Source organism: Fusarium flagelliforme, assembly GCF_020744385.1.
Source record: "Fusarium flagelliforme strain FIESC 12 MPI-CAGE-AA-0113 chromosome Unknown B0J16scaffold_1, whole genome shotgun sequence".
Lineage (NCBI taxonomy): Eukaryota > Fungi > Ascomycota > Sordariomycetes > Hypocreales > Nectriaceae > Fusarium > Fusarium flagelliforme.
Window position 1 is genome coordinate 7,409,263 of NW_025763503.1, and position 24,448 is coordinate 7,433,710.

At 50.6% G+C, this 24,448-nt stretch overlaps 5 protein-coding genes across 5 annotated transcripts; 3 read left to right on the top strand and 2 right to left on the bottom strand.

Moving 5' to 3' along the window:
- Positions 1-1,882: 1,882 nt before the first annotated feature.
- On the top strand, positions 1,883-8,751 carry B0J16DRAFT_367770 (uncharacterized protein; the record flags this gene model as incomplete). Its single annotated transcript, XM_046130153.1, has 2 exons — positions 1,883-1,897; positions 1,944-8,751. 2 exons carry the CDS (start codon positions 1,883-1,885, stop codon positions 8,307-8,309), a joined length of 6,381 nt encoding a protein of 2,126 aa, XP_045990357.1. The 3' UTR covers positions 8,310-8,751.
- A 459-nt stretch (positions 8,752-9,210) lies between these two features.
- Positions 9,211-11,533, bottom strand: B0J16DRAFT_44850 (Metallo-dependent phosphatase-like protein). The gene is made up of 4 exons (XM_046133870.1): positions 11,083-11,533; positions 10,172-11,005; positions 9,591-10,117; positions 9,211-9,539 (listed from the first exon to the last, which is right to left on the bottom strand). The coding sequence occupies exons 1-4, from the start codon at positions 11,095-11,097 to the stop codon at positions 9,266-9,268; spliced, it is 1,650 nt and encodes a 549-aa protein (XP_045990358.1). The 5' UTR covers positions 11,098-11,533; the 3' UTR covers positions 9,211-9,265.
- Positions 11,534-12,766: 1,233 nt separating this feature from the next.
- On the top strand, positions 12,767-13,628 carry B0J16DRAFT_379169 (uncharacterized protein; the record flags this gene model as incomplete). The annotated part of the gene is made up of 2 exons (XM_046130977.1): positions 12,767-12,911; positions 13,003-13,628. 2 exons carry the CDS (start codon positions 12,767-12,769, stop codon positions 13,626-13,628), a joined length of 771 nt encoding a protein of 256 aa, XP_045990359.1.
- Positions 13,629-16,412: 2,784 nt separating this feature from the next.
- B0J16DRAFT_331006 (uncharacterized protein) lies at positions 16,413-17,344 on the bottom strand. The gene has a single exon (XM_046126524.1). The coding sequence runs from the start codon at positions 16,715-16,717 to the stop codon at positions 16,454-16,456; it is 264 nt and encodes an 87-aa protein (XP_045990360.1). The 5' UTR covers positions 16,718-17,344; the 3' UTR covers positions 16,413-16,453.
- Positions 17,345-19,301: 1,957 nt separating this feature from the next.
- B0J16DRAFT_44879 (uncharacterized protein) lies at positions 19,302-24,446 on the top strand. The gene has a single exon (XM_046133871.1). It carries the CDS (start codon positions 19,487-19,489, stop codon positions 23,945-23,947), a length of 4,461 nt encoding a protein of 1,486 aa, XP_045990361.1. The 5' UTR covers positions 19,302-19,486; the 3' UTR covers positions 23,948-24,446.
- Positions 24,447-24,448: the final 2 nt, after the last annotated feature.

A 24,448-nucleotide genomic window follows, 5' to 3' on the forward strand; every position in this document is an offset into this window, starting at 1 on the left:
CACTTCGTTCCATACCATTCATATCGGCTAGTTTCTTGGGCTTAATGATGTCACTCCATTCTGTGTAATAGTATTATTAAACTCATATTCAACAGCCATAGCTAGGGGACCATCAGTATCACTATCTTTGCTCCTAAGTTCTAATGTTCTTGTAATATATCACCCTGGTTCGGTTGTGCAACTGTTGGATAGATCCCGTTGCAGAACATCTGCTGTTCTAGGGTAAGTTGTCTCTCAACCCCAGATAAGTTGAACACAACACGTTCTGGAACATATGCTTAACCAGATTTCCGAAACACTAATCGTTCATGAAAGCTGAAATACCTGACTCCCTAACTCGACAAGGTATGCGGGAAGTGGACGTTTAAGATCTCGGTAGCGGATTCCGGCGCCACAATTCTAGAAACTTGAGACTTTTCGGATCTCGAGATATTATTTTCGTTGATCGGGAGTATTTGCGGGTCAACAAAAGGCGGTATACCTGTTCAGTTCTCAATGGAACGTTCATGCTCGGCAACAAAAAACCAAGCACCGCTTGCTTATCTTTGCATCGAGCCAGAAGGTAGTTCATCGTGATCTATGGATGCCCAACGGGCGAGATTGGCTCCATGACCATGGTTCTTCTCCGCGGTTGGGAAAGTCTAAATGCACGAAACTTGGATAACTGCTATGCCTGTGGCTGAAACAATATAACTATTCTTGGCCTTAAGATTGGTTGGCCTCCTCTTTGTTCTTTCTGCTTCTTTAGTCAGTCGTCGTCAGCAACGAAAACAAGGCGCTGTATGGCGTTTTGAGGCTAGCAGCTGTTTGGCCAAGATTTGGGAGGGACACCCATGTCAATGTTGTTATTGCTGTGTTGTTCAATGGATGGTAGTCTGCGTAGATTAATGGTAGTGCAGCATGTCGGTTATTGAATGGGCTTGGAAATGAGATTAATGTATAGAGTTGGTACGGATAGTATATCCTCAATGGGAATTGGGAAAATTGAAAGGACCCTGGAGATCAAGACATTCCACCTCGTAAATAAGGAAGCCCATCATTGTAGATCTTCAATGCCCAAAGCAATACCGGATTGGAGAAAATCGGAGATCGGGTACAGCCAGACACGGGAGGCTTGGATTTGTCGCAGTGGGCTTGGACAGATGATTGTCTTCAAGGGCACGCTAGCCTATCATATGACAGACGTCTACTGAAACCCACTAATCTATGGCCAAGGGGTTTGATAATTGACCCACTGAAGCCCTGGAATAGTCCCTGTCAATGCGGCGCCACATCCCACTATCCCTGACCCTGATAGGTGAGATGGTAGCTTAAGTGTTGTTTACACTGAGCTCGAGGTGGGGCCCCATTTGGTTACCTGGGACACCCGCGACTCAAGTCAATGTCAATGGTCCAGGACGCAACCTCCAAATTGAATGGAGGGCCCTCTCCAACAGCTCAGGGCATGAGTCTGAGTGGCATAACAATCTTACCGTAACCTCTCACATCTTGGAGAACCCTCCATTATCCTATCATTTGCACAAAGCTTTTTGCCATCTCATTGACTTTGTCACCCGGAAGTATTACGTCGCCGTCCGTCATCTTCCCCTCTTCCTGCATACCTACCCACTATCGTTCTTCATTCCTCCTTTGCGATTGCATCCAGTGTAGCTCAACGGCTGCTCCGCCTTTCTCCAAAGCTTCCTGTAAACTTTACCGGACGCTGCAATACCATAATCCGACAACGTATCATTGACGACATCAACGGTCGTTTATCGCCAAGCATCGAGAGAGCGACTTCGGCCTCGACTTGGACCCCGACCGCTTCTCTGCGACAGCTGCGCAGCATGTTACCGAGCTTCAGGTATGAATCTCATGAGAGCTGCCCCCTCTGTGACGCATCATGCTTCCCCGCCACGTATGCGGCTGGGCCGAACAACAAGCTCACCACTTCCAATTTCTAGGTAGCTGAGATCATGTCATCATCAAACCCGACCTCTCCAGAGGAAGCTGTAGAGGAAGCCGTCCTAGATCCCGAGACCCCGCAGAAGACCACCGAGGAGAACGATGGAAAAGAGACACCCAAGTCGGCGCCGCCAGCAGCGGCTCGCGGCCGACCGCGTGCTAAATCGACAAAAGAGCCCACACTTCTCCATGACTTTCTTCTAGGCCGACCCTCGAGGTCGCGGCAGGCGGCCGAGCGCCAGAGGAGGATGAGCTTGGAGGCTGTCAAAGCTGAGTTGCGCCATGAAATGAAGCAGTCTCAAGTCAAGCGCGTCCCACCCCCTAATGGCGTCCGTGATCGAGTTAAGAAATGGCAAAAGGCCAATGCTGCGGCTATGGAGCAGACTCCAGACGACGCAGCCACCGAACCACCTGATGTTGCATTCGAAGACGAGGACTTTGTGAGTGTGACGGAGGAGGATCGGGTCCGCATCAAGATGAGGAAGAAGCCCAAACCACCCAACAATAAGACGAACGAGACTCTGGCCACAGAGGCCACAGAGGCCGCAGAGGCCACAGGAGATGTAGAGGCTACACCTGACGAGGCCCCCGCCAAAACACCCATCAAGTCACCCGAGCCACCACCACCAGTGACACCAATGACACCAACAACACCGACACCGGGAAAACAAGTGAAACCACCGCCTAAGAAACGTGTTGTTAGTGACGAACATTGGAGAAGGAATCGGAAGCATGGAACGCATGGAACGCATGGAACCAAGAAGACCTCACCTTCTAAAGTTCCCGCCCCGGGAAAAATACCAAAAGACTTTGTCTTCCGCACCCAAGCTAATCCCAAGGTCGCCAACAGAGTCAAGGCTTGGGCAGAAATGGTTGAAATTCCAGATCCACCACCACCGAGGAGTCATAAGTCGTCTAAATCGGTCGGCGCAAAGCCATGGATGGACGACACAGATAGCGAGTTCATGAGTGATAGCGAATTGACAGTAAGCAATGTCAACAGCAGTCGAGTAACTGCGCAGCGCTCTGCCAAGTCAACACCAGGACCAGATGACGGAATCCGAGTCAGACCCATGAATAAGAAGAGACAGAGCGGTGATGGTATCCGGGTGAAGGCCATCAGAACGCCACTCACTGACGACGAAGGAATCCGAGTAAGACCTATGAGCGAGGTCTCGTCCAATGCCGGAAGTACGGTGCGGAGTGTCAGATTACGGCTGAAATCTGCTCCTAGCTCACGGAGACCTAGTATGAGCGACGTGAAAAAGGAGATGAAGAAGCAAATGACAGACACCAAGAGCGTTAATGGAGATAATTCATCAAAAATATCGTTAAGTAAATACGCCGAAACTTTCGAGGGTTCAGAATGGTCCAAGACAACAAGGACAAATACCGTACCCTTCAAACTTACGAAAGAAAATCCCACGGTTGATACTCCCACGAAGAAGAGAACCCCATCATCAGGCAAGCTAAAACCTCGACCCAAGAGCTACCAGCCTCCGACAACAAAGCAAAAGGGCAAGGAAACGTGGGTGCCTGATGATGATGATGAGTCCGCCATTGAGCCCTCTCAAATTGATGGATCAGATTTGTCTTCCAGTCTTCTGGCCAAGTCTATAGCAGACATCCCAGGAGAAATTCCATGGGGCAACTCTGCTTTTACTGAACTTGATCTACCTCTACGTGCTCGTGGAGGACCACTCCGAAGTCGTCCTATCCGTCCTGCTCGCCCTGCGAAGCCCGAAAGGAACACCAGCTTCAAGAACATGCCAAAGGTTTTCAAGAAGGTCATGGAGGGCGCCAGCAAGGTGATTCACGAAATCAATGAGCACCCTCCCCCAAGGGACGCTGTGCCTAATAAGCCTACCAGTATTGAGAAGTGGCTGAATACTACGGTTGATCCTTTTGTTGAGGGTGAGTCCAAAGGAAAGCCTTTGGATGACGATTTGTCAGATGAACCATCTTCTCCCGAGACTGTCAGGACTCGTCGCGCTGCATCTCGCACCGAGAAAAGGAAAGTGTCTTCCTCGACTATGAGCAAACCAGATACGGTAGATAAAGCTATCCATGAGCCACTACCAGCGACGCCGGAGCCTGTACAAGAGGCTGCCCCGAAGAAACCACAACCTACGCCTTCACCAAAGCCTGCACCTGCCAAAGAACCATCACCAGAGCCCGAGCCTCCCAAGAAGGCCACACCAAAGCCGGCAACTCCGAAACCAGAGCCCAAGGTCGAACCGAAGCCTGAACCTGAGCCGGCCCCCGCCAGAGAGCCTTCCCCAGAGACAATTACGGAACTCTCAACAGAGCTTTCAACAGAACTTACACAAGAAATATCACCAGTATCATCACCCGAACCTGAAGCCAAGGCCAAACCAAAGCGCCAAGACACAAAGTACCCGCCAAGGGGAGGTTCACCTCTCGCAGGCTTAAAGAGAACGAAGGCAACGCGAAACACCGCCTCTCCTGCCAAGTCCAGCCCCAAACACTCACTTTTTGGTATGCTCAAGGAAGCTTTCACGGGTGAATCAGGCAATTCTCTTCCTAAAGTGAAGACTTATACAAGTCAAGAAGAGCGACCATACGATGATGAGCCTGAAACCTTGTATGCCGATTCCAGGTACAATGACTCCCGTTATGACGACTCCCGCTACGAAGATTCAAGATACGAGGAGTCAAGATACGACGACTATCGACGTGAAGATGATCGTTACGATGACGAACGCACTTACGACGACTCCGAAGATGGGACCGAAACAGTGCTATCCAAGACTGAAAAGTTGAGAAGCGTCAGATCCGCATCTCCTGAAGAAGCGCGCAAAACGCCCCAACCTCAAAAGCAAACTCCAGAGCCGCAAGAACCGTCTCAAGAAAAACCTCGAGAGCAGCCTCAGGAACAGGAACAACACTCTGAAGATGCTCGGATGGCTTTACCGTCAGCGCGTATGATGGGGCCGCGTCTCCCACCGCCAACTAGGGGCCAGTATGAGTTGTCAACAATTCTTTCCGAGGAGGGTTCTAGTGCTGTCGAATCGGATGTCACTACTGATGTCACTCAATCCACTCTTACGCAATCCACCGGTTTCACTAAAGGAAGCCGACGTTCAAATTCTCGTTCAAATTCAAAGAACCAGGGGTCTGGTCTTAAGCGACGCCTGACACGTCACTCGGATCTTGTATCAGTGCTCTCACTGCCCGACGATAAAAACGTCCCCAGCGCCATCATAAGTAACCGCTCAAGACCCAGTATGCGAAAGAGCCGAGGTGGGGCCAACGATGTGACGAATGACGACCTGCTTAGGGAATTTCGCGAAGATGAAAGTCTCTATCTTAGAGAGTTGAAGACATTAGTCTCTGGTGTTATTCCAGTTCTTCTACAGCAGGTCGTTAATGGCGACAATGCGAACGAACTTTTCGGCTCTGGTGACCATGTCACCAAGGCCGACGCCCTTTCGAAGTCTGTCGTGAACATGGGTGTCGCTTTAGAAAAGCTTCAGATGGCTCATCGCAAGGCTCCTATTCAAGATATCCGTCGACTTGCATCTTGGGGCCATGGAGTTGTACCCATTTATCACAAATACCTCGACGCTTGGAGGCTGGGCTTCCAAGATCTCGTCGTCAACCTTGCACCGGTAGCAGGAGTCTTGGATGATGAAGACTCCCTTGTCGGTGCCATGCCACGGAACGATGCTGGCGATATCGTTGATGCCGCCGGAGAGCGAGTCGACGTGGCTCATTTGCTCAAGAGACCTTTGCTCCGACTCAAGCAAATCGCCAAGTTCTTCAAGTGTGTTGACTCTATACTCGGAACTAACGACACCTACGATCTTATGAACGACTTTGAGGATCTACAAGAAAAGGCCCGTCGTCGACACCGCGAAGAAACAGCCAGGTTGACAGATGAGGATGCGATCAACACCGACACTACCAGATCGCGCGACCTCCGAACGCTGACTGCTATGGACGAGGTGTACATCGAGCCGGCGCGTCAAGTCAGCGCAAAGGATTTCTTTTCCCTAGACCTTGCGCACTCCAATGGTCAACGTCTCGAGTGCCAGGTCGAGTTGGTACACCGAGACAATCAACGCTTTCCTGAAGACAAGGGCGACCTTTTGATCCGTGAGAATGGTGTCAAGGGTCGATCATACCTTCTGTTCCCGCCAGTGCCTATTGAATTGATCTCGGCCAGGACAGGAGACGACAATTTTGATATGGTTGTCATGATACGGGGAACACACAACGACAGGCCATGGCACGAGCTACTCACACTCACGACCGATAACGAAGATCAGATTTTGGACTGGCTTGACATTCTCCCTGTCTCTCCCGTACCTCCCAGAGAGCCGGAGCCTAGTGTGATCGATGACGATGAACCATACTCCCAATCCCGCATGCCCGATGTGCCAGTCGGTGTGCGAGGGTCTTCTCGCAAATACTCGGCTCAATCCCTGCGAAACTCCCATTCCCGCCGCTCATCTGCCGCCGAGTCACCTCCAGCAAGCCCAACCACGTCCAAGCGACTTCCAGCCAGATACCGCCCTCGATCAGCCTCGCCAGTGACTCCTCCTCCTCCTGCAAAGTCGCCTGAATATTACGATCTCCAGGGTACAGCAAACCAGTACGACTACCAATATGATGAGCGACCTATGACCTCACAGAGCATGCAACCTGATCCTCTCAATATCCGCAAGAGCGATGTATCTCAGCGGGATGATGGCGCACCACCACCACCAGCTCACCGAACCTTCAGCCCCAGCCCTCAACCTCAAGCCAAGTCCAAGTACTCCAAGCCGCCTCCTCTTCAACCACCTACCAGCAGCGGAGTCAAGCGCCGCGGATCTTCTCCCCTCAAGCACGAGTACTTGCCTTCGGACCAGTCGTCGATATCAGGCACATCTTACACTCGCAGTTACGAGAACTCCGAGGAGGAAGACTACACCGAATCAGACTACAGCTACGATTCTTCTGACGAGGATGATATCGAAAGCGTCGATCTACCCGAAACCGAGCTGGGAGTCAGCATTAGGGACAACTCCAGATCTCGAGACAACATCAGAGAGGAGATTGATAGTCATCTGGAGACACTGCATGAAGAAGAGTATGCCGATGATGAACCTAAACGCCACCAACTTCATGAGTCCATTTTATCAGGCCCAGCAGACAGCCTGACACCTTCCAATTCCGCTTCTCAAGCTGGTCTATACGGACAAAAGGTTGCACCAGAGGAGACTGTCCAAAGATACAGTGCTATGATTTCCAGGTGGTCCGACAAGGGCATGTGGAAGAACATCGCAGCTGAGAACCTTTCCGTCATTGTCAAAGCCGGTGTGATTGAGGCCTACATCGCCAACAGTTCATCTGAACAAGGGGACAAGCCAATGCTTGCACTTGATCTCACTCCATTGGTGCTCATCCGTCAGAGCACAGCTGTTGATCTCGAAATCCGCTCTTCAGTTCGCTCAGATTGCCAGATGGCCAATTCTCACGGCGGAGGCAACTTCCGTTTCCGATGCCACAACGGACCTGACTGCTACAACCTTTACATGTCTGTTCACCATTCTCGTCTCAACAACCAAAAGTTCATCCAACTCGAAAACGAAGCACGATTCAGAAGCTTCGGTGAACAGAGGCCTCCTATGGAGAATGATGATACAAGTAGCCGACGACGAAGCTGGTTCGGCCGTAAGAACAGCTACCGTGGTTCCGTTCGTGCTCCTACTCAATCATATGACGGTGCAAGCACTACTCCCTCATCCACTCTCTCCGCCTCCAGCTTCCTCAAAAGGCTTACAGGACGTGGACTGCCTTTCAGCTTGGCCCGTTCCTCTGTCAAGCGCAACAGCCGTTACGGCGGTACCAACACTCCCGGATCTTCCTCTTATGGTGACACCACACCACGATCACCTTCAATCAGTGTCGAGAACAGCGGCCGTGGACCCTCAAGCTTCGGTACAGAGGACCTCAAAATCCGACTGCATCTTCTCGTCGCGGCTGCCAAATGGGAAGACTTTGGCAACTGCAAGCTCTCCATTCAACGACCTCCTCCAGGCTGGCGCCAGGCTCTTCGTGCCAACCATGGTATGGAGAAGCGAGTTACTGTCACTACTATCCCCCGCAAGAACTCAGAGAAGCCAAAGGTGTTGCTGGATGCCGTCCTGGGCAGTGGTTGCTTCACTGCAATGGGCAGCCGTGGTATCGTCTGCGGCGTCTGGGAGGAGATGAAAGACGACAATGGTGTTGTCGGCGTTGTTCCAGCTACGGGCCCGACAGGCGGCAACATCAAGAAGTGGTGCTTCCAGTGCGCCAGTGTCGCAGAGGCAAGCTGGGTGCTGCGACTTGTTCATCAAGAAGTCATGACCATCTAATCCTCTCAACCAAATTCCTTTCTATCACTTTTCTTGTCCTTATACAAGCACATTCACATCCCTGGGCTTTCCCAGGTTATTGCATTTTCTTATATCTTGATATCCCGGTGTTGCTCAGCACGCCATCATTTCTACATCTGTTTTTCTCCTCATCGCAAAGCGTGAGACTTAACGATACCACATTTTTCTTGAAGCCTTTTTTAATCTGATTGTGCATACCAATCTTGTTGTTCTGCATCTAGACATGGGCGGGCGGCGTCTGGGCGGATTTGACCTGGGTTTCCGGTGCAGTCTTGGACCCGGGGGAGTACATTATCAGCATGGATTTGGGGAGTCTTTATGAATATGTTGGGGGGGTTACTCTTTTATTGAACATAGTGGGGGAAAGAAGAAGTGGTATATATGTAGTGGATGACAACAGAGATTACGTTTTACAAGCCGGTATCCTTGGATTGATGTGACGCCTGTAACATGTTTTCATTTCCTAGATACTGTCCATGTCGTTGGCTCTGTCTGCTTGATAGGAAGCCAAACACCCTTGAACCTGAGCTGGTTACCCTAAGCTCAAAAAATGTCCCCAAATTCACAATATAATGAATCCAACCAACTTCACAGTGACACAATATGGGAAAGTCCCAAGCATAATGGAAACTCAGCCTTCGGCTCGTCATGGTTCCAAACAACCAAAAACAACTCCATTCCCAATCCTGACGCTGTATACTATGCCGTCGTCAAACTCTGTTTCGTTGCTTTTCGCAACAAGAGGTGGGATATTTTAACTGTTATACAAGAACCACCAATATCGATATGCTCCTCAATGCCATCCAGAGACAGATATTTATCATAAACAAAAAAGAGGCCACCCCAGTCTATAGAGGCCTGGCAGCTAACCATCCTGAACTACAAATAAAAGAAAGCGATTGCTACCCTCAGGAAAAAAGCAATGTGTCATAAGCTCATGCAGGTGGAGGAAGGGGGTGTGGTTTGCCGCCATCAACAATAATCTGCTCGTGTATGCGAGAAGCTGTGTCCCCATATTCAAGACGTTTCCAAGTCTTGATGCGGGCTTCGTTGGTGTCGACCTCAAATAGACGTACGCGACGATGGTAGCCACCGTAACCGGCGTAACCGCCGAAGCCGGAACCACCAGCGTAGCACATCCACAGGGCAGGGATCTTTGTCTCTCCCTCACCTGTCATAGATAGGGAGCAATAATCGTTGCAGTGATCACTAGGAACTTGGTTAGCGACTGAGATAGGCAGGGTGACTTCTCAAACTTACTGTCCTGCACTGACCATGACGACGCCCTGTTCTACCAGGGCATCGCGGAAGCCAGAGTTATAGACGGGGGCGGTAACCCCCTCTTTCCAGTCACCAACACGCGGTAGTGCTGGGTCAGCATATTCCGTCAGAGGAATATGTATAAAGGCGATGTCCATATGTCGACCGGTGTATTCATTGTGATTCTTCTTGAGACCCGCGGCTGTCTTTCTGAACCACTCTATCTGGTTAGGCTTAACCCAGTCATATCCGGGAAAGTTGCGCTCATCAGGTGTGTAAGCGTGGGTATCAAGAAGGTATATGGTCAACGCAGAATGGTCGGTCTTCCCACGAGACAGGACTTCGACGTAGTAGTTGCCAACGCCGTCGATTTCAGCTGGGCCAGCAGTAGAAAGCGAGTATGGAAGGTTCTCCATAATTGCCATCTGCGCCTCGCGAGACATGGTCTTTTCGTCATCGTGGTTGCCGAAAATGGCTGCATAAGGAATCTTTCGCTCAATGAGGAGAGAGACGATCTTGAACATGGCCTGGATGATGTTAGTAGGCAATACTGTGACAAGGAAATTGGGTGAAACACTAACAGTTGGTGCGTCTGGTGCTGTGTCACCGTTGACTTGGTCACCACTCAGTACTACGAGATCAGGTTTCTCATCATCAAGAATCCGGTTGACAAAGTCCAGTGTCCTGGGATCAGCCTCGCATTTACCACCATTGTAGGAATCAGGAACGGCCTCACGGCATGCGCCGACCCCAGTACTAAGATGCAGATCACCGATCTGCATAATCTTGTATCGTCCATCCTTGTTGATCCTAGGTTGAGGTTTCTTAACCTCACGGGCCGGGCCTCGGCGCACAGTCAATTGAACGCAAAGCAAGTGGCCGCCTGTGTTCAACAGCAGGGGTGTCCCCGTGACAGCATATCCTTCTCTTGCCTCAACAGCATCATCTCCGAAAAGAACATCAAGGTCGGTCACAGCCTGCTTCGAGTCGCTAGCCTTCCTCTTGGCTGAACGCTTGATCCAGATACCCGCAGCGCGAGGCTCCCAAGGGTCATCGGATTCGCCTTTAGGCTGGGGTTGAAGCCTACCGACGGCAACGTCCACCACAACTCGGTCTTCCTCGGTGAGGTCCTCCTCATGCTTGCGCATGACATACAAATAGGCGCTCGTAGTCCATGTTCTACCGAGATACAGGTCTTTGTCGACCCGGTGCCATTCTTTTCCTTGATCGCAGGAAGAAAATGGATTGACACTTGAACATGTGACTATTGTGACATCGGTAACGATAAGTCCGGGATGGTGGGATGGCATGTAGCCATGGATCGAATTGGGGAGGACACGATAGTTGCGGTCGAGGAAAGCGATGACGAGGAAGGTAAAGAGGGCAGCGCCAGCAAGCTGAGCAGCTGTTCGGACCTATAGAGTGGAATATAGTCAGTCAAACGGACTTTTGTATGCTCCCCATGTAAGGGAGTTTGGAGATCGAGACGTACAATTCGTCGAGTCATGATGCAAGGATTGACGAAGTATGGAGGTCAACACCTGGGCAAGAACCGCTCAAGAATGATTATAAAGTGCTGGTCGTTTCAAGTGGAAATAGCCAGGTGCTGGCAATTGGAACGGGCATTCGGGGACTGGATGGTAGGCTGAGCTTTTCGCATCTTCTAAGGGGTCGGGCGATGGCTATTGCATGGTTCGAGGTCGAGTCGAGAGTGGCAGTGACAGAAATGGATGCGCCCGAGTTTTCCGGTCGAGTTCGGGTGGTCTTGAGGGTCGCACGTGGTTCTGTATTGAAGTCGAGGCTTTCGCAGGTCGTTGATGTCAAGGTTGATATCAGATGAAGCGATCGACAAATCGTGGGGACGGGAAGAGGGGGACGTGACGAGACGAAACCCAAGCAAGTTAAAGTTGGGTTAATGAAGTTTAGACTTGAGAGTGGCGAGCTACTGTACTTCACTGGAAAGAAAAAAAAAGGGAAAAAAGAGAAACAGTTACCGAAATGAGACTCTTTGACTGGATACAAATCTAAAATGAAAACAGGAGAATCTCAACTTCCTGACCGCAAAAAAGGGCCAAAAGCCAAGAAATTATTTCGAGTGATACTGTACGGATACCTACTCGACGTTTTGTCTCCTCCTTCTCCTTCCCCTGGTCTGGTACCTACCTACTTTACGAGCTGTGGAGAAGCCGGACTGGGATCCGGAAGGTCGGGCTTGGGCTAGGGGGGAGATCTGTGGCAGCAAGCTTTTTAACCTCTGAATAGGGCAGTCTGGGGAACAAATTCAGGGACCTAACTGCACTGTCCGCCTCCATATTATTGTGATGCACTCTAATTCAGAATCACGAATACTGTCAAAAGTGTTCATACAGAAACCAAGATATGCTATATCTCGGACCCTTGCGTCCGGGACTCTTTCTGTACGCTTCTTGCACAAGTACAAAAAGAGGTTGCTCAGCTGTACAGGCCATTCTGGGGTTACATCGAACGGATGCACTTTACAGGCGGCCACGTGAGGCCCTCGACAACCATCCAATTCTAGATGTAATCATGTGGTATCGGTATTCTGAGGCTGCCGGTCCCTTATTCGTGACCCGTTTGTGCTAGCCAGCCAACCAATGGTGCACCGTCTCGTCGTTTGGTGAGGATGAAATGCAAGCACGGCTGCTGTTACCCTGCTTGCATCTTCTTTGTTGCGCCGAGCTTGTAAAGTAATATGGACTGTACTGCAAGTTTGACTCACTGTGTAGAAGAATGAGGCCTACCAACAGTTTGTATGGAGCCTACGGATAGAGAGCTCTGCTAGCTCCGCTAGCTCCCTGGGCTTCTTTGTGAGCTCGGATGGTCCGTGCGCGTCCATCTCCCTGCTAACAGAAAGGAATTTGTGCTCGGGTGCTGACAATAATCCTTCCACCACTTAGACCTGCTTCAGTGGCTTAGATATACTGTCAGGCCTTGATACCAAACAAAGGAACTGCGACCCACTAAAATCTAGAATTCATACACCAAGCGTCATCCCCAACCGCGCGTACCAAAGCTGAGCTTCCATTCTTCATCAACTTTCTTCTGAGCCATCAATCCCACGCGCATCATTATTGCTCGAAGCCATTATCAACAATCCGGATCGCTGTCACGTTCAGAATTCAATCAACGCTCTTTCAATCCCCATTTCTCACATAATGGCTGAATACGCCACGCTCAAGGTGCCTGAGCTCAAGAAGCTATTGGCCGAGAAGGGCCTTCCTCAGACTGGCAACAAAGCAGATCTGATCTCAAGACTCCAAGAGAACGACAACAAGCAGTCCGAGCCAGAGACGAAGCCCGGTACGTCCATCGAATCCTGATTCGCCCCTATTTCCTCGCGCGCAAAATTCGTCGCATCGAAGAAAACATCGACTAATCGTGTCCTTTTCAGCCGAGAACAAGGAGGACGAGATTAGTTACAGTGACGACGAAGCTCCCGTCGCACCTGCCGCTGAAGTTCCCGCTACTACCTCTGCGCCCGCCACCGAGGCTCCTGCTGCTGAGGCTGCTCCCGCCGAACCTGCAAAGGCTGAGGAGGCTGCGGAGGAGAAGCCTGAGGAGACCGCAGAGGCCAAGGCTGCTGCTGAGTCCGAAAAGTACGCCGCTGGATTGTCATCCACTGCTGCCGACGAGGAGGCTAAGAAGCGACTCGAACGCGCTAAGCGTTTCGGCATTGAGGAGGATGATGACGCGAAGAAGCGCGCCGACCGTGCGAAGCGATTCGGTCTCGACGAGAAGGAGTTGGCTACTACCCTAGACTCCGCTCTTCCTGAGCGTTCGCGAAAGCGAGGCCGAGAGGCTAAGACTGAGACCGAAGGCAGCCGACCGGGTAAGCGACAGAGTATGGACCGAAGAAACGGTCCTGGCGGCCGACGACGTCAAGGACGCGGTGGCCGCGACGGAGGTCGTGACGGCGGCGCTCGAAAAGAGGGCGCCGCGACCCGAAGTGGCATTCTCAACGACCCGACGGAGAAGGCCAAGGCAGAGAAACGCGCAGCTAGATTCGCTGGGAACTGATCCCTTGGACAACAACGTTATCGGAAGGGGGCAAAACATACTTACATGAATGGACTTCACTATTTGCACAACAACTTTATTTTTCGTTTCCCAGCGCAGATTATTAAGGATACTAAATGAATAAAGAGGAACTCGGCGTTTTCGGTCGGTCAATTTATCTTCCATCGCTCAAAGCCTTCAGGATCTCCAAGACTGGGCTGTTCGCACCGTAAGGTATCAAGTCAGTTTATCGGTGTTGGAAACATTCATCTTCCCAGATCAAGGGTCAATTCCTTTGCTACTCCATGAACTGGCAGGTGATTCGTTGTCGATTTCATTAAGACATTGCAACGGACAGCCTAAATGGTAGATTTTCTTTTGGGAAGGTCTTCTTGTCGACGCCTTCGATAACCTGAGGAGAATATGCTTCAACGGAAATCCCGCTTACAAGAAAAATACTCTACAATCCGAAATATCTCGGGTCAGTAGAACAAGACCAACATACCAGCTACCTCAAGTTTCCCCTATCTTGAGGTTATCCGGACACGGTGGCTTTGTATACGCGAGTTTTTTTACTGGGATGATCCCTCGAAATCGGAAGCAATCAGACGTTCCGAATGGCTTCCCGTTTGAACTAAGGATTAGCATCTCCGAACTTCTGAATTTTGATCAACACTATGGAGATCAAGCAACTTAACCTCATTTATGCTAGCCTCTTGGTAGGAGGCTTTTCGGATACGAACCGAAGATGGATACAGTACAAGTTGGGTCCAGGCTGACTTGAAGCTTCGCATGCATATCCACTACACCTCAACACCATGACCTTGCTTGAGTCCCACAGAGGATACGGCGGGAGTGAGCTTCCAGGACGGGGAAGTCTCGTTTGAGCTTTAGCTCCCGAGAGATTTGTGCGCCGTTGCACGACTGCCGGGGCCGCGATGCTGGTCTTGCGATACCCCTATTCCCAGGACCATCTGGACTCTTGATGCTCCAGTTCTGACTGATGGTGTATTATGTTGTACTAAGAGGCCTCGGCGGAAGTTCTGGATGGACAGGAGACAAAGTTTTCATGTTCCTGCAGGCACCGATGACAACTTCGACAATCAGCTGCACTAAGGGCTCATGGCTGACGAAGTAACTGACAAAACAGAAAAGACAGTTCAGTAGTTTTCGTAGCTCAACTCTATATTGGCCGATTGTTTGCGTTATATTCTTACAGCTTGACCAGAATTCTGAGAACCAGCCCTGTAAGGACTCAAGAAATACACAAGTGCCAGTGATTCGTGAATACCTCTAGCCATTAAGCAGATCGATGTTGGTGATGGAGAAAGGAGAAGGGATGGACCTTGATCGCTGGGATCTCGTCTGTTTCGATGATCGGAACCAGGAAGCACATGATGAATAGCTCCAAGACTTAGAACCAACGAGAAACACAGACCCGCGGTTGCGCTAATCCCACAGTCCCTAAAAGGTATATAATCTGTGAGAAGACGCAAGCCACTATCTCCGTTGTCGGATGACTTTGTTCGTGCTAGACAAACGTGCCGCGACTGCCATGTCCCAATGGCCAACGTCTTTAATAAAACAAGAGGAGCAGGCACTATAAAGCGAGATAATACCGTGATCACCAACAACGTGATCCTCTGGCTGTCATGTTCCCAAACGCTTAGCTTCAAGACCAGTCTCCAACGACTAACCAATAGCAATGGCAAAACCCCTGCTCATTCGATAAGGCAACCCTGGTCGCCGAGCCGTCTGGCGGCTATGGTTGGCAGGAGGCGGCTAAGGCAATTGGATCACCCCGGACAGATACTCCAGTGTCTCCAGTTGCCGTTGGACGTACCAGAGCCTGTTATTCCCTCTAAGTCACCCTCTCTATTTCGGTGGTGGCCCGCTCGATCATCCTCCAAGCGAGATAATGGGCTTCATTACGGATATTGGGCTGGCTGGAAATATTGCAGATTTTTGATGAGTTGTCAATGAGGCAAAGCTGCACTACGAGAAAGAACCGTCTTGCATTTGCAGCTTGCCATTCACCGCTGCCCAAAGTAGAGAGTACTTTCATCTTGAATTCGAGTGACTTTACAAGGGGTATCTCAAATTCAAGCATCGAGTTACTTCTGATTGGCTCGGTCCACTGACAAGCCACACTGACAGGGGGAGACTGCCGGAGTGGCCAGCCACGAGCCAACTGCCACGTCAGTGAAGCCCTCTCTCTTTCCCAGAAAGCAGGGACACCAGCCTTATGTGGCGGTCGACATGGGAATTGTTCTTTTTTTGCTGTGGCGGAGCTGCAGTCGCATAATGGGATGCCTCCTCTAGTAACCACTTTTGGCAACATGTTCCTCCATCGTGCAGCAAGATCTAAGACTGATCCAGGAACGACATGCTGGAAAGACGGGTTTATCGACGTCAAGACGCGTTTGCCGCCTTGCCAGCGCATTCATTTTCTCGCCTTGCCACTATTCCGAGCTGTAAATCTCTAGCTCTAGGCCATTGTACTATTGCTATTCTCAGCTAGCCAAGGTGCCCCAATGCCTACAGGGCCTAGTACCACACACCGATCTGGACCCAACTTGGCGGCTCAATCCTTCACCGAACGTTTGGGACTTGATCTTGTGAGAATGGCGCATACCGATATGGAATATTCAAGACAGAATGCCTTGTGTCTCTGAAAATGACGTGATTGTGCGTCTTGTTCGACTACCGACCGTTTCAAACAGGTTTGCTTCTTTGGTCTCGTGAGCGTTTTTGACGCTCAACGTCTATCACGGGACTAACACCAATGGCGGTGAACTCTGAGCGTCTAGCCAATACGTAAATTCAAGAATTTAATGCGTCGCAGCTCATGAGTCAAATTGAGTACAGCACTTCGCTTCGCTGTAAGATCCATCGACTAACAGAGTTTTTGCTGTCAAGATGAGCTCCCTCTTTGCCGAAATATAGCATACCCTTGTCAATAAGGGTCTGGCCGAGATGCAGCTCTTCTGCGAGGATTGGCGAACGGGTTGAGGGGCATTATGGATCAAACCGTTCATAGTTGCTACAGCGCACAGAAGAAAACACATGCAGGAGAAGGGATTCTTTACATTACGACGTCTCCCTATCATGGAGTCCAATCTGACGGGTCTGGTTGCATCTTCATCATTGGTAGAAAGTCCTTGATCGTCAACCAATGGAATCTGTGAGTCCTTTGGCGATGGCGACTCCTGGGCGCTTTGCGTAGACAATTTTGACGAATGAGAGCGAGGGTGAAAGAATAAAGCCCCGTGTCCGCGGTACGAAGCAAAATTTGCTGGGCGCCAGGGCTGAATGAACGTCCAAACCGTCGGTCTATCTTCTTCCAAGTAAACTTTCTCTTGAACAAACTCTCACCGACTTTGATATCATGAAGAGAGGCCTACGAAAACTGCCGTGAAAAGCCCATTATTCCCGCGTCTATCTAAACGCCGCTCGACGCCAACGCCGATTCCGGTTACATGGAGAGCTCTGGCATGATGCTATTCTTATCTTAGAGTACGTAAGTTGGGCCATATATGGGCCATGGTCGTGCAGCTGCAACTGCATGAGTTGCAGCTGGTCTGGGGCTTGGAGGTCGGTCTTTCACTTACAGGGCAGGGGAGTATCTCGCCCCAGGATCTCGACCCTGGTCATGGATGTGCACGGTACTCTGTAGTGTGTGTCATTTGAGGAGTTGATTCGAGGTCGCTTTTTGTTCTTGTCATATTGCGAATGTAGAAAACATCAAATACAATCCGAGATGCTGCAGTCAGCTCATCCTTCGTTGGATAGTTTTACATCGAGAGTTAGACTTTTCCCCATGCGGGGCAGAACTCGCCCGTTGAACCCGTTAGTCCAGGTCCCAACGGGCTTTACTCTTATAAGGTTCATACAGTAAAAAGATATCAGTGAAGCTCAACAAGGCAAGGTCCACTCATGACTGGATCCGAAGGTCCATACATGCAGGTCTACCAAAGTATCGTTGGTATTGTTCATGATCGTGATGAGTCTATTTGATAGACACCAAAAAGCCTATCTTTGTGCCTGGCGTATTTGCTGACACCGGTCAATAGACTCGGAAGGTGAGGCTAGAACTAGGAATTGGGGGCAAGACATGCAGGATAGATCGGCCTGTGAGAGAGCGCCAAAGTGAGACATTTTGATATGCATGTCTAAGACATGCAGATGCCTTTGCAACGACGTCGCATGTGCTGAAGAAGCGAGGAAGAAGCGCCCGTGGTGACTGTCACCGTGACAGTGATGTCTCTCTTTCTTTCACACACCCATAGAGCATCTATGATGCCGCTGATACAACCCATGGGCTGGCCTTTGACACTTCGGCTCCGGAGAGATGGACAGATAGATTTATGTATCCTTGACAGTCAAAAACTGAGATGTCAAGGAGAAAAGATAATCAGTCAGTTGCGGATACACTTTGCCGCCCCCTCAAGTCTCATTCCTATCTTCATCATCTCCAAAAGCGGACGCAACCAACATCTTCAACACCCACCAGAGCCAAGTCTTGTTCTTATCCCCTGCACCCGCATCAAATCTTGGTCAGGCTTTTTTTGTGTTTTGGAGATGATAGATTTTGGTTGGATACCTAGTTTCTTACTGTTGTTTTTTCGTATTTCTACTTTGGGTTCTTGTTTCTTGTTGTTTGTCCATAGGTAGGTTAGTAGCTGACCAACACCATAATCGTCCCCTGAGCGGCCCATCCCTTTCAGGACCGCTCCGCCAAGTTTAACGGTGCAGACAAGTCTAGTCGATTCTTCGCTGTCCAGTGGTCGTCTTCAGATACTACTAACAAAAATTGTCTATCCTTTTGGGTTGTGAATGTCTCGTTTCTATTGCCCCACTCCATCCAAGGGTCTTTGTAAATGACCAGGATTTCAGTGCAAATCGCTACCGGGATGTGATGCCCAATCACCTCGTCTAGATGGCAAGAGGGCTTTCCTACTGGATAATAACGACATGCACCCCGAAGGAGGAACGCGGCGCAGTTGAATGTATGGGCTCCGCTTGCTATTTTCTGGCCGACCAAACAGATGACTCACCCTCTCGAGGGCTTTTTCTCTTTTCCAAGAGCCCGTGTCGATAGTATCGGCGACTCCACCACAAGATGCAATGCGATGCGATGCCAATACTTAGGCCAGGCTATGCCTGCAACCCAACATACTGGGACAGGGGTTTGAAAGATTCAAGGGCAAGGATGATCACGGTTGGTATAGAAAACGCCACAGTCATGGTCCAATGTACCCTCACCCTCTTTCTCAGGTACTCGTGTACCGGATGTCATCGTCCACTCATGATACTATGGTCTGGCCCCCCAGGAAACTCGTTCCATTGCCTAAATACTACATAGAGTATATGCTCCCGTTCCCGTCTCGGCCCTCCCCGCTATCCCTTACTTACTTCCTTCTATCTATATTCATTCTCTTGCCACTCGTCTTGGATATTTTCTTTTCTCTTTTGTCTCAGAATCAAGACTCTCTCTCATCTCTTTAATCTACACTCTCCACTTACACTCCCACGCTTTGGAGAGACGCTACGCTACTACTGTACTATAACACTCATCACATCAACCCAAGCGCCAACCTCGACGACTACGAGTTTTAGACGCGACTTTATCCCACCGTTCACACCATCACCATCGAACTATACCTCTTCGAGTTGATACTTTATCCACACCATTAACGGTGGAAGCCAATTCCCCTCCACACTAATAACGACGACGACGCTGCCTCGCTTTTACTTTTTGCTTTTTCGATTAACGGTTTTCTTTTCTTATCTTATATACCTGTCATCGACACATCAACTCTTCCTTCCCGGTAAAAATATGGTACTAGGTATACAAAGTCGATATTGAAGGTCGGAAGATGGAATCTCACAGATTGGGGTCTGGTCTGCCTGCCAGGCCCTCGGAACCATCTCGCATTAGACGGCCTGGACTTGGATATGGATACGGATCTGAGCCTGTGATTTCTACGACCGCTCCAAAGTCAATCAGCAGACCAGGAAGGAGGGAAGAAGTTCCACGATCATTGCCGAAGCCCTCTTCCATTTCTCGCCCAGCCCCGGCTACCAGGGTGACTCAACCTACACCAACTACTTCTACTACTACTCGAAGACCTTCTCTTCCTCAGCCCATTCTACGGCCTAGCATTAATCACCAAGCGCAGTCATGGGGGTCATCATCTACTTCAACATCTGCCCGGACCGTTTCTAACCCTCATCATGGAGGTTCCGGATCATCATCATCAATCCCAACTCTGGACAACCCAAGACCTAACCCGAATGTCTTGAGAAGGAAGAAGTCATCGCTCTCTGGCGATGTCAACACTACCCGTAATGGCTCTTCTCGAACAGATTCTTCTTCCTCTTCGTCGGCTCAACATAAGCGACAGGGCTCCTATGAACCCGCATTCGGCTTCCAATTTGATAGAGAACTCACCAGCAGCCCGGCCGAGATTCAAATTGCTGAAGTTGTCGAGGTAAAGAAGCCCTCTAAATCACCAGTCATCTACCCTGAACTGGACCGTTATCGAAACATTCGACGACCCTCGGATAGCTCAGATAACCGAATCGAGGTCCCATTTCGCTTAGCGACACACGACCTGCCGCCCCCAACTCCAGCCAGTCTACTATTCTCCGGGACTAGCGGAAGCCCATCCACTCGGTTTTCCGAGTCACCAGGACCGGGGTCTTACAGCCGTGACACCACGCCAACTTCAATTGCATCTCAGTCACCTTGTCTTCTTGCACCTGTTCGCAGCAACCAGAACAAGAACCGTCTTCAGAGTCCTGTTCTGAATAGACCTCCGGTAACCCGAAGGACAACCGGAAATGAAGTTGAGGCCATTCCCATCGACCCACATGGCCTAGCCGCTGTGAGGGAGTCTCTGACTTCCTCATCATCGAACTCGACTGTTCGAGAAGCCACCATCAAGAAGAAGACCAAGACCTTGCCTGCTCCTCCACCAAGCCCCCCACCACGCAAGTCATCTTCCCATTTTCGAGAGGAGACATCGTCGCCAAAGTCGGTACGAAAGGTATCGAGACCTGTCTTGCGATCACCTTCTCCCGAGAGAAATGCTCAAACCTCGGCCTCCCCCAGAGCTGTTCCCCCTTCTCGGCCCAGCAGAGATGGCACTCCTGACATGCAGTATCAGCTGTTCAACCCCACGCCAATCATCCATAGCAATCTTTCCACCCAGTCACTCCCAGCTACTGAGCGACGTGGAAGCGAGTCTGCTGTGTCGGGAGCCCTTTCGCCTCCTAAACCCCAGTTCACCCATTCGGGACGCACAGCATCAACATCCCAGCTTCCCATCAAAGGTGAGGTATATGCCCAACCAGCAGCTAAGCCTGCCGCCGAGTCGAAGAAGGGAAAGGGTCTCGAGCCACCTCGAGTGACACGCACACCAAGTCCTCATGTGTCCGGCTCCTCTTTCTCACGCTTCTTCGGTCGTAGAAAGAACTCTAGCACAGCACAGCCTGAGAAGCCCGAAAAGGAGAAGAAACTTGTTCGCAAGGGCCCTGCGGCTGGTACTGGACACGAAGGTTATGGACGCCTCGGTGGTGCTAAGAGACGCAGTGGCAGCATCAGCAATATGTCTCGCAACGCACCCGCCCCGGAACCCCGGTCAAGCAACGATTCATTCTTGTCGGACCGCGTTAACCCAGTGGTCATCGCCGGTGGTGAGATCATCGAGAACCGAAACGCCAGCTCTGAGATGTCCCGAAATACAAGCTCCCAGAGTTTGGCAAACGACGAGTCAAGACTGCCAGCTCCTCATCAGAAGCCTCGAAACACCCTCTGGCCATCGCCAATGTCACGCACTGCTCATCCCGCTTTTGGTTCTCGCCGACCTTCTGAGAGCAGTGATTCCGAGGGCCCTACGATGAAGTCAACATTGGCATTCCGAAGATCGGTTCAGCGTCTGCGATCCTCTCCCGACGACCCTTTGAAGCTACCTCAGCCTATTAACACTTCCGGCTATGCATCTTCTCCCATGACTAGCTTCGACACTAGTGTCATGTCTGATGATTCTCACTTTGAGCTCCAGCGGGAGATGTCTCACGAGGCAAAGTCGTCGCACCCTGCACCCAAGAAGCTTGTCAAGAGGCCTCGCTCGCCTCGCAAGTGGAACCTTTTTGGTAGATCAACACGGAACCAGCAGTCTTCCAATGAGGATGAACCGGTTTCGGCTACTGTCAAGGTGGTCGAGAAGAAGCCCTTGGCTTATTATGCCATGATGGACTCTTCAGAACAAGAAGACAGTGAGCCAATGGATATCCAGGATGTCCTCCGGTTCGCCGAGGTTTATGGCAAGTCACCTAGCGTCGGTGGTACTCCTGAGCTGTCTCAAGGTACTCCCGAGATGCGATCAACAAGCAACTCTCCAGTACGACGTGCAGAGCCTGTGCAGCCCCCGAGAAGACAGAGCATTGAAACGAGAAGGCAGAGCATCGAAATGAAGCTCAAGACTCGTGTGCCTGTCATTCAACAGGGAGCGACAATGAAGAAGCTCACTCTGCAGCCTAGCATGCAGCCGACCCCTTCTACCGCCAAGCGAAGCAGACTTCCTCAGGTCGGACGCATCCCCAAGGTTGTGAGTAATCGCCCTGAGCATGAACATGTGTCTCCCATGAGCTTTTCTCGACCTTTCAGGGCCAGTATGCACTTGACCCACGAGAACCTTGATATGTATGACCCGGAGTCGATTGCCAAGGGTCCTTCACCTTCCAAACCATCCACTCCTGTCCCAGAACTTACCACCGATGGCTCAACAGCAGGAAGCACCAATAACCCTTCGTCGCGAGACTCTATCCCTCCTGAGCTGACTCGAGTGGAGAAGGAGTTCTTGGCCTTTTCACCCCGCAAGGACTCTGAAAGCACCATTGGCACATCGAGTTCTAGCTGTTCTGGCATCCTCGCATTCTCTGGCTCTACTGCTGTTATCCCTCAGCCCTATGATCCACCTGTTGAAGACGAGGTGTGGGATGAGTACGACGATCTTCTTGAAGACGATGTCTCCAAGCCACTTCCTTCAGCAACGTCCTCAAGAGGTACACCGTTCCATCTTGAGACTTACCAGTCGAAGCTGGCTAGCAAGGAGAAGCCATTGGAGTCGCCTACAATTGTCTTTGACAAGAAGGCACTCCGACAATCCAAGGCGACGACCATCTCCAGCACCTGCAGTGCTGATATGACTGAACGTCTCAGAGCAGCTTTCCAGCCTCACTCGAGCCCAACCACTCCCTTCCCTATCTCCAATATCGCCTCGGGTGATGAACACTGCAACGAGGATGCTGATCCATCCGCGGCTGTGGAGATGTCAAGACGAAGCAGCCGATCATCTCGCAAGACAAGACGATCTGACGCAAGCTCCTCTTCCGAGGACGGATCGCCACTTGCACAAGTCAACCTTAGGGTTGGATCAATGACAGTAAGCAAGTGGTTAACTTTTGGGCATGTTCTCTTCAGTGATGTTCGCCATGAACTGGTTCCCGTTGAGGGTTCCCTGAAGCGACACTCCATCTTGGTTATTGATGGCCTCGGTAATGATGACTGGTCTTTCTACGCTGCCGAAACCTATCCGGCCGCTACCTTCTTCAACTTGTCTCCTCGCGCCCCTCTCCCTGAAGAGCTGAAGAGTTCATCTTCAAGCTTCCCACTCAGCCCTCCCAACCACCACCAGATTCAGTACAACTCTCATCTCGACAAATTCCCTTTCGCCCCTCAGAGCTTCACGGCTGTTGTGTACCGATTCCCTGTCGCAGCACCCGAAGCTTACTACCGCAGCATCCTTACCGAAGCTCGCCGTGTACTGAAGCCTGGAGGTTTCATCGAGTTGTCCATTCTCGATGTTGACCTCAACAACATGGGCAACCGGGGTCGACGAACTGTTCGTCGTCTCAAGGAGAGAATCAACGAGAAGACCCCTGATACCAGCCTTGGCTCCACTGCAGACCTCATTGTTCGTCTGCTTGGTAAGGTTGGTTTCACCACAGTTAAGGCAGCGCGCGTGGGCGTGCCTGTGGCTACTACCGTCACCAGCAAGGGCAAGGGCAAGGCCACCGCGAAGGACCAGCCTAGTCTATCCGAGATGATGAGCGACAACAGCCCCTTGGCTGACGAGGGCATCACCAAGATGGTCAGCCGCGTCGGCCGATGGTGGTACACCCGATGCTACGAGAACGCAGCAGAGAACACCACCGGAAAGAGCATCTGGAGCGACAAGTCTCTGCTCTCCGAGTCCGAAGAGCTTGGTACAAGCCTGAAGCTCATGGTCTGTTGCGCACGAGCTCCTCTCGAGCGCATCACCAGTGTCTAAAACAAATTTCTTCTTTCCTTATCCGTCACAAAATTGCACATAATTGGAAAGCATTAAAGGTTGGGAAAGATTCCATGAGGCGCAAGCCCATCACCCCTCACAAAGAGGCTGTACCACAAAATGATTCAAAGACCACAGCTCTATCGTGGCAATACCCATACTTCTCTTTCATTTCTTTATTCTTTATTCTGTTTGTTTAATCTTCAGTGCCGCAGGTCGGGGTTTGACCACGCACTGGATGCAATGGTATTTATTTTATCTTGGGTGGGGAAAAGTTGTTTTTTTCTGTAATTCTTTGGGGGAAATGCTGGACATTTGACACTCCGCGCAAACTTGGGGAGTGCAAAGGAGGAAGAGATGAGATTATGAAATCTTGATGATTGAATGTGTGGAGGATATGACCTTTTTGATGTTTGAGCATGTTGCATAGAGATACCCATTCATGCTTTGGGAAACCAGAACGATATAGCAAGCGACATATTATTATTCTTTCACTAAAAC

Excerpts from the sequence above, each read along its gene's own strand:
- B0J16DRAFT_44850 (XM_046133870.1), bottom strand. Across the intron at positions 10,118-10,171 it reads CAGCACCAGACGCACCAACT|GCCATGTTCAAGATCGTCTC; the intron begins GTTAGTGTTTCA and ends AACATCATCCAG. Across the intron at positions 9,540-9,590 it reads GTCATGGTCAGTGCAGGACA|TGATCACTGCAACGATTATT; the intron begins GTAAGTTTGAGA and ends CCAAGTTCCTAG.
- B0J16DRAFT_331006 (XM_046126524.1), bottom strand. The coding sequence starts at position 16,717 with ATGATAGGGAGACGTCGTAATGTAAAGAATCCCTTCTCCTGCATGTGT.
- B0J16DRAFT_44879 (XM_046133871.1), top strand. The coding sequence starts at position 19,487 with ATGGAATCTCACAGATTGGGGTCTGGTCTGCCTGCCAGGCCCTCGGAA.